The following is a 7,891-nucleotide window of genomic DNA, read 5'->3' as shown; positions in this document are numbered from 1 at the left end:
CTAGCAGGAGCAAGCACACCCGCTCATAACCGCACAAGCAACAATAGTGCTAGGCTTGCGAGTGCAGGCCTAATCAAAAGCCAAGGCTTCCAAAAGGCGGCATGTCTTGAGGCCCAAGGTTGGGGGTGTATGTCGTGCACATGGGGATGGTGTGATTTGGCGGTTTTACTTGCTCCTTAAGGGAAGGGTTTGTGGTCCTTACCTTACCCTCCCTTACATTGCCACTTGTCATTTGCTCATTGTTTATACTATCATTTCTCCCACGTGGAAAGATGATTGAAGTTTTTGGGAGCCTTTGCCTGTAAATACGAATCATGGGATTTAGGATTATTCACATGAGTTGAACTCAATAAGGTATCTTAATCCCAAATGCGTGAGAAAGCCTTTAAGTTTTTAATACTCTAGTTTTCATTGGTCTAGTCTCGTCTAAGATACGGGGTAAGGACCTATTTGGGCAATTGGGCGTGTGGGTGTGCAAGGAAGAAGGACCTGCACTTATGGGTCTAGAGATTTATGTGTTCGTGCTCGGGGTTCGTGAGAAGCACGCTTCAAGGGTAAGGAAGTATATTTTCCTTACTTTCTCTCTCTCCCTCTTTATATGTTTGATGAGTGACATTTATGTCACTCTTAGTGATAGTGTTTAGGTTCTTTTTCGTGTTTATTTTATCTTATTTTCCCTTTTATTCTCTTGTTTTATTTTTAATAAAGTTTCTAGTTTATTTCTTAGTTTTAGTATGTGTTAGTTTAATTTCTTTATTTGATTGGTTTCTAGTTTATTTTCTTGCTTTGGATTTATTTTATTTCGTTCTTTTCCTTGTCACTTTCATAGTTTTATTTAGTTTGTAGTTTATTTCTTATTTTATTTTACATTATTTTCTTGTATAGTTTTTGTTTAATTTTTATTAGTTTAGTTTTATTTCTATTATTTTCTATTTTATTTTATTTATTTCCATTTTACTTATTTTATTTTATTTGTCTCGATTTCTACTCGGTTTTTTGTGTAAGGTCCTAGGTTTCATGTCAAGTGAGTTCGGAACTCGAGGACGAATCAAAGTGTGTGCAGTTCTTTGCTAGCTGCTGACTGTTGCTCTCCTTAACCTTCACTACACCATCTCCTATCCCACACCACACTCCCCTGCACCAATTCACTCCCATGCCCCGCATCTCACTCTCAAGCTGCTGCTCACCCTTTGCCAATTCGCAGCTCACAACCCAGACCACCACTTCAGCCACCCAACCAAACACACCACCTGCACCACAACCAACCTCCAACCGGAACATCTGACTCCCACGCAACTCTCCTGCTGCTAATCCGTAATTAACCTTCACACCACCAACCGCATGCAACCAAAACCGTCGCAGCTATAGCCCACCAATAACGCCAAAACCACGAACATCCCAAATCAGCCCTCGCATAATCAATCGAGCAGCCACCTTCCATCACTTCCCCTGCTCCCTGTTCTCACCACTAAATGAATCCACCTTCGCAAGTTAAACAACAGATTAGCTGCCACCGCTACTTCCATCCCCTCGCAGCTCCCCTCAGCGCAACCGCAACACCACCGCACCAATTTACAGCCACAAGCACACAGCACACCCGCATCAATTGGTCCTCCAATAGACCTTCGCACCGCTCAATTGCAAAAACAATTCACACAAACAACATCCATAAAATTAGAGCAAATTTCAAATTCATGAGGTTCGGGCAAACTATTAAGAGTTCGATCGAAGTGCCAAAAAGTGTTAAAATGGTTAAGAACGTAGGGAAAATACTGGTTGATCAGGCTGATTGGCAAAAAATGTCAATCAGGGGGGTAGTTTTGTAAATTGCTCGGTATGGTAAGGGTTAAATCGTAACATTAGGGAGACGTTAACATTTGCTCAAAATTTTTGACTAACGTCTTCCATGGTCAAAGCAGCCTGTTTTTTAAACACCGTTAACATCACTTTCCCAATTTTGATGAACAAACCCTTATTTGTGATGAACAAACCCTTATTTTATATTTGGAGACAATAAGGGTTCTTGCACTTTAATCCGACAAATTTTGTATTAATAACAGCAACTATATGTTCGAAGAACTCATACCATGCGATTCGCTGGCGAATTTAACTTATACTACCATCAAGGGCGCGTACTGAATTGGCTTAGTGTTATCACTGTAAGTTAATTGTTGTTGCGTTTTACGAATTTGTAGTTCTGAGTTGGTTATTTATTATTACAATTTGTTGCGTTTTACGAATTTGTAGTTCTGTGTTGGCTGTATTGTAATTGTATGGCATATTTTCACCCCTAATGATGGTTTTTATTATTGTTGATTACTTACAGTCCAATTTGTTTTCAATTGATTGATAATTGTTGATTTAAATGTTGATAAACTATGTCATTATTATTTTCAAAAGGTTTTATATCACTGGTTCATTGGTTATATTGGTTCGAAGGCTAATTCTAGTAGGATGAAAGACCTAAACTGTGATAGTGCAGCAGTGTTCAAGGTAAAGAGTTGGTTTGTTGATAACATTGAAACGATTATTGAAAGTCGTTACCATTGCCAGATTGTTGTTTAATAATAAGTTAATTAAATTGCTTAGGACGACAAATTAAGTATTGGTGGGCAAGTGAAGTCGAAAGGTGAAGTGTTGAAGGAGTATTTTCTTGTTCGGTCGAAGGTAAATTAAAATTTACAGTTAATTCCCCTTGAAAATTTAAACAAGGCTGTGGTCTTATGATGGTGCATGTTGTTGTGTAATGTTTCAGCCTCCAAATTTAAATTGTCGGGTTGAGAGATTTGGTAGAATATGTCAAACGTTTGATTCCTGTCGTAGACAATGGGTCTCCGAAATGGGTTTTGGTGGGTTGTTGTACTTGTCAAGTGGTATGCACCTTCCAAGGAAGCTGGGTTATTGGTTAATGACCCGGATTGATCCGTTCAATAAGATGGTTATTACGCCGGATGGAAGGGTTTTACGGTTGTCTAGAAACTAAGTTCATTGGATTCTTGGCATTCCGAATGGATCAAAGGCTGTTCCAAGTTATAGAACATTGAACAAGGTTCAGCGGGAGAAGGCTAAAGAAATTACTTCTAAGTATGGTCAAACTCGTAAGTATAGTTCCAACAGTGGAGACTCAAGGGTGCATAAGTCTCTTGGAATTCCGATCCATCCTCAGTTACTGGAGAGGTTGGAGAGCCATTGGGAAGCTTAAGACGAGGAAGAATTCAAGACACTGTTCCTTATGTTATCTTTGGAAATGGTTCTATGTCCAAAATTTTCACCTAGGTTGTCGTCTGATCTTGTTTCAGCTCTGACATGTGCTATGGAAGCTCCGGATTACGATTGGTGTACGTTGGTTCTAACAAATCTTCTTGCAACTGTCCGTTCATTCGGCCGAAGGTTTTATTCTAATGGCCATGCTGGTGGATGTGGAGGCTGCACACTGTTTGCCTTGGTATGTAATAGTCACCATAATGATTTACATATACTATTTATATGAGTAAGTGTGACATTATTAGTATTTTTTTGAAATAGATTTTCTATTTAGACCGACTTGATAGAGAGGCTGTAGACTGGGGTGCCTTCCCAAGGTTGAAGGCATGGAACATAAAACAAATTGTTCTTGCAAGTAAGGAATACCGGTTACCGGCAGGGGGTGATTACGGAAAGACAGGGGTAAGTAAGCAATTTCTTATTCTTTTAATCAGGGCATAAATGCAACCGTTTGGTGTTTTTTTTTTCTTAATTTTTGGTTTTGTAGACTCTGGATGTTGCTTAGGGGGAGGTTCATCCACGATAGGCAAGAGATACTCATGAACCTACAAAGGTACAAGAATCCGCCCATTGTAGATGGATGCTACTGAAACAATTATTGAAATGTATCAACATTTTCCCCGGTGTTTTTTTTGATAGGTTGAGCTGCAAGATGATACGGAGTGTTTGGAATCCAGATGGAGGCGAGGCGCTTTCAGATCAAAGATTCCACCAAACACAGATGAGAACAATTCTGTTGTTGGAAAACCTGACATTGATGAGCTTCCCCGCACGCTATTTCAAACAGCACCAAATGGATTTGTTACTTCACATGGGTAGAGACTTTTAGAAGAAAAGTGCAGGTAAAGGTGTTTAACTTTAAGAATATTACAAGCCATATGTTGTTATATTATACTAACGTTATGTTGTTACATTATACTAACGTTAGTGTTTATTTTTTGTTTACCCAGTTTTGTTTCTAAATATGCTTTATAACTCTTTAGAAGGATGAAATCTCTGTTATTGAGTGCTGGATGTCCATTACTGGTACCCTGTTACCTTATGACTATACTTTGTTTGTAAGCTAATTTTTTTAAAATAATAAATAGGATAACTATTTTGTTTATGAAGGGTGAGGTTCTGTCGTTTCGAGGTGGTGTGTGTGAACCGCGAGAATTGTTGCTGCCTTCACTGGTCAATTTTCTTAAAAATCCTTGCGCGTGTGTTAGCAGTGGTATCTAAGGTGAGTTTTTTTTAGCTAATTCCTGCTTAACCAGTTATGCACTTTACTTGTTACTAAATCTCAGGTTGTGTTAATGCAGGTTTTCGTTCCTAATGCGGATAGTTGTGATCCGGTTTTTGTCCGAATGTGTGTTGCCTTGAAATCTTCTTCACCTCCGCGGCTTATGCTACTTCATGGTGATTCAATTTCACCAACAATCAATATTGATAACACACTGGTATGGACATGTTCTTCTTACACTTGAGTACCCACCTAACGTTAAAATGTCTAAACTTATGTAATGTAATGCCGTTGATCAGCTCGGATCGACTCCATGATGATATCTTCAAAAGCTGCATGAAGGGTCTATGTGACTCAAAGTTGTCAAGGAACATGCTGTTGGTGGAGAGGAGTCGTGGAAGAATTTAAAATGTCAGCAATGTATTCGTCTGTGGCTACTATCCATATAACAAGGGCAAGTCCAGGCCTAACTCATTAATGTATTCTTCGACATTCATTTCATTGACTTAGTTTGGATTTACCAATCGCAGCCCCAACGGATGTATAACTGAAGTTTCTTAACAAGCTACAACGTGAAACGCATTTCACTTTTGTTTTTGGGTGTTTTTGTCCCTCGGGAGAGTTACAACACGAAGACTGATCCGGGGTGAACTGTACCTGCAAAACAAACGGAGACACCAGTTGGGTGGTGCTCCGCCTCCGACGCACAAGTTAGAAACTTGAAGGTAGAAAAAAGGTGCAGAAATTTAGGTAGGGATCTGCTCGGATTCCAAGCTCAGGATGCCTCTATCAAAGAGTAAGTGTGTAATAAATAATAAAAACCTGTCCTCTAAATGAGGGACATCTCCCTATTTATAGGGTCTTTGGAAATTGTGCCCTTGATTAGGTTACTGAACCCTAATCATTGGTGGGCTGCGCCGTTTGTGGCATTCTCGGGATTTGGGCCTGAAGGCCGCCTTTTCCCTTGATTTCGGGAATAACACGTGTCAAGCGGGGATTGGTCCATTTTAGACCAATCTGGGGCTAACACGTGTCACCTTCTGATTCGGCCACGTGGCAGGGTAAAATTACCCTAAACATTTGCCCCTCACAGATGTGGCGTGGCACGCCACGTGGCATCTGTGACACATGTCACGCTCCGGTTGGCGGTAATGTTACCGTTACAGAGTAACCGTTCACCTTTCGGGTAAATTACGGAAATGCCCCCAAATTTACCCTCTATATATAGCCGTTTTACCCTTATAATTTTGTACGTTTACAAAAATTTCCTAGAGAGAAAAACTTTGAGAGAGCAGAAGTCACTTGTTTGAGGCAGACGTGAGCAATAAAGTTTGTTCTTTAGCAATACAACCGGTCCCGCCTACGTTCAGATACCAAATCAAAAGGTACCGTCTCTGTCTCTCTTAGCTCTTTTCTTTTTTCACCGCTTGTACATATTTCTTGCAATAAATGGATGCATCACCAACACACACGACACAACATAGGTTAGAGTCCAGCCGGTCACCAGGGTTGGCTGAGTCTAGGACTGGGAGTGCCGGCTCGGGGTGTTGGGACCATCCTTTGCCATGGATTCTGACTAGTTATGTGTCTGTGCAGGACACCATGGCTCGGACAATGTAGACAGCCACGGACCCGAATTACAAGAGAGAAGGCTCATGCGGCCAAACGCTTGAGGGAGAAACGTCTCCGAGAGCAGCGATGACTTGCCCCCTCTTCCGGATAGCGAGGAGGAAGAAAGGAAAAAGTGGAGTGAGAAGGACGATCCCTTCAGCATCCACGTCACCTCCAAGGACCGAATCCAGATGGGGGAGAACTTAGAGAATTTTAAGAAAATGCACCCGCTAGGAGACGGGTATAAGATCCGGGTGCCGCAGCCCACTGCCTGGGGGGATGATCAAGAGAACGCTAACAACTATTTTGGCTGTTATGAGGCGGCGTTCAAAGCCGGCCTTCGCTTCCCCCTTTACCAGGCGGTGAAGGCAATTTTGAGAGGCTACGGCCTTGGGGTCTGGCAACTTACCCCCAACTCCTGGACCAACATTCTGGGGTATGTTGCCGCCTGCGAGTTCCAAGGGCTTAACCCCGGCTCGGAGGCTTTTGCAAGCATGCATTACCTCAGCAGAAGCCCGGGCGGTTGGAGGGCGTGGTATACTCTAACCACACAGCCACAATACATGATGACCTTGGACAAGGTCTCAAAGTTCGATGGCCGGAAGCACAGGTTCTACCTGATGTCAGCCCCAACCAGACGGGAAAATTATGAATTTCGTCAGTACAATAAGAAGCCTGACTTGTTGGGCAGGAAGTGCACTCTTCCCCAGATCCCAGTGGAAGACTTTGACAAAATAATCGAGGCAGACTTTTTCGGCCTCACAGACGCAACTCTGTCAACCGGGGAAACAATAAAAGTCCCTAAGAATTGGATTCCCAAGAGCGCCTGGTTCAGGGATGAATGTTTCCAAGCCGCCTGCGGGCTAGGGCACATGTTTAATAAACGTATGTGCCAGAGCTCACACCGTCTGCAGTATTTTTCTATCGAAATTTATTTATGATATTGACTAATTTCTCTCTTTTTGCAGAAGAAGCACTAATCATGTTGCAGTCGGAGAAAACTCCCAAGCGGTCTTCTGCGACCATCCGCAAAGATCTTACGGAGAAATCCGCGGCCGAGCTCAAGGCCAAGGTATTGAGCGCCTGACCCTTTCTTAAGTTTATTTTAAAAACTATCTTGCCCGGATACTAACTTTGACTTGGTTATTTTCGTAGGGGGGAGAAGTTGGGAAATCGTTTGAGAAAAATCTCAAACGGGCTAGAGAGGAGGCCCCAGCCGTTCTCAACAAAATAAAAAAGTCCGCCTCTGCGTCAACTCCTGGCGCCTCAACCGGGGCTAAGACGATACGAGTGTCGGGGCGACTCGAGAAGGTAGGCGGCATCATGTGCCTTGATCTTGCCAATCCTTTATCAGCAGCCGCGGGGTTCACCACGCCTGCAAGCAGTTCCCGCTTGGCCGGCTCTGAAGGTAAGAACCCTTTTGAATCCCCGTTTGAACTGGGTTGGCCTTTACGGGTGAAATCCCACTCCCAACAGACATCATCCTCAGACGGTCGGCAACAAATAAGTGCTGCCTTAGTTTCGCACTCATCACGTATTGATTGTGGTGCAGATCAATCTCCCCGCTGGCCAGACGTCCAGAACCACGCCAAGGCCATGCTGGAAGCCGTCCGGAAGGGGGATAAGGACAATATCCCTGGGATAGAGACGTTCAATCTTGAACGCATTCTATCCCTTCTGGCTGAGGTAAGAGACTTGTCAATTCAATTTTATTTTTTCCGAGTGTTTTATCCCGCCTGTAATTCTTATACCGCCTGCTTTTTTGCAGACCATGTTGCGGGTGGACGGGCTCAA

General features: G+C 42.7%; 1 protein-coding gene and 1 long non-coding RNA gene across 4 annotated transcripts; both read left to right on the top strand.

Annotated features, from left to right (window-relative positions):
• Nucleotides 1–901: 901 nt before the first annotated feature.
• Nucleotides 902–5,082, top strand: LOC110681586. 3 transcript variants are annotated; one of them, XR_002503285.1, is made up of 9 exons: nucleotides 903–2,159; nucleotides 2,401–2,493; nucleotides 2,590–2,667; nucleotides 2,756–3,445; nucleotides 3,526–3,666; nucleotides 3,752–4,106; nucleotides 4,215–4,290; nucleotides 4,375–4,703; nucleotides 4,786–5,082. XR_002503285.1 is itself a non-coding variant. In XM_021857741.1 (5 exons), exons 1-4 carry the CDS (start codon nucleotides 2,088–2,090, stop codon nucleotides 2,981–2,983), a joined length of 471 nt encoding a protein of 156 aa, XP_021713433.1. In that variant the 5' UTR covers nucleotides 903–2,087; the 3' UTR covers nucleotides 2,984–3,445; nucleotides 3,526–3,598. The 3 variants fall into 3 exon arrangements, 1 of the variants encoding a protein (XP_021713433.1); XR_002503286.1 differs by lacking the exon at nucleotides 4,215–4,290 and having other exon boundaries at nucleotides 902–2,159; XM_021857741.1 differs by lacking the exons at nucleotides 3,752–4,106; nucleotides 4,215–4,290; nucleotides 4,375–4,703; nucleotides 4,786–5,082 and having other exon boundaries at nucleotides 3,526–3,598.
• Nucleotides 5,083–6,657: 1,575 nt separating this feature from the next.
• On the top strand, nucleotides 6,658–7,687 carry LOC110740265. Its single transcript, XR_002515002.1, has 3 exons — nucleotides 6,658–7,169; nucleotides 7,253–7,505; nucleotides 7,650–7,687. It is a non-coding gene; the product is annotated as an uncharacterized LOC110740265 (long non-coding RNA).
• The last annotated feature ends 204 nt before the right edge of the window (nucleotides 7,688–7,891 follow it).

Source organism: Chenopodium quinoa, unplaced genomic scaffold (genome assembly GCF_001683475.1).
Source record: "Chenopodium quinoa cultivar QQ74 unplaced genomic scaffold, ASM168347v1, whole genome shotgun sequence".
NCBI lineage: Eukaryota > Viridiplantae > Streptophyta > Magnoliopsida > Caryophyllales > Amaranthaceae > Chenopodium > Chenopodium quinoa.
Note: the sequence above shows the minus strand (reverse complement) of the source record. Positions and strands in the feature narration are given on the sequence as shown.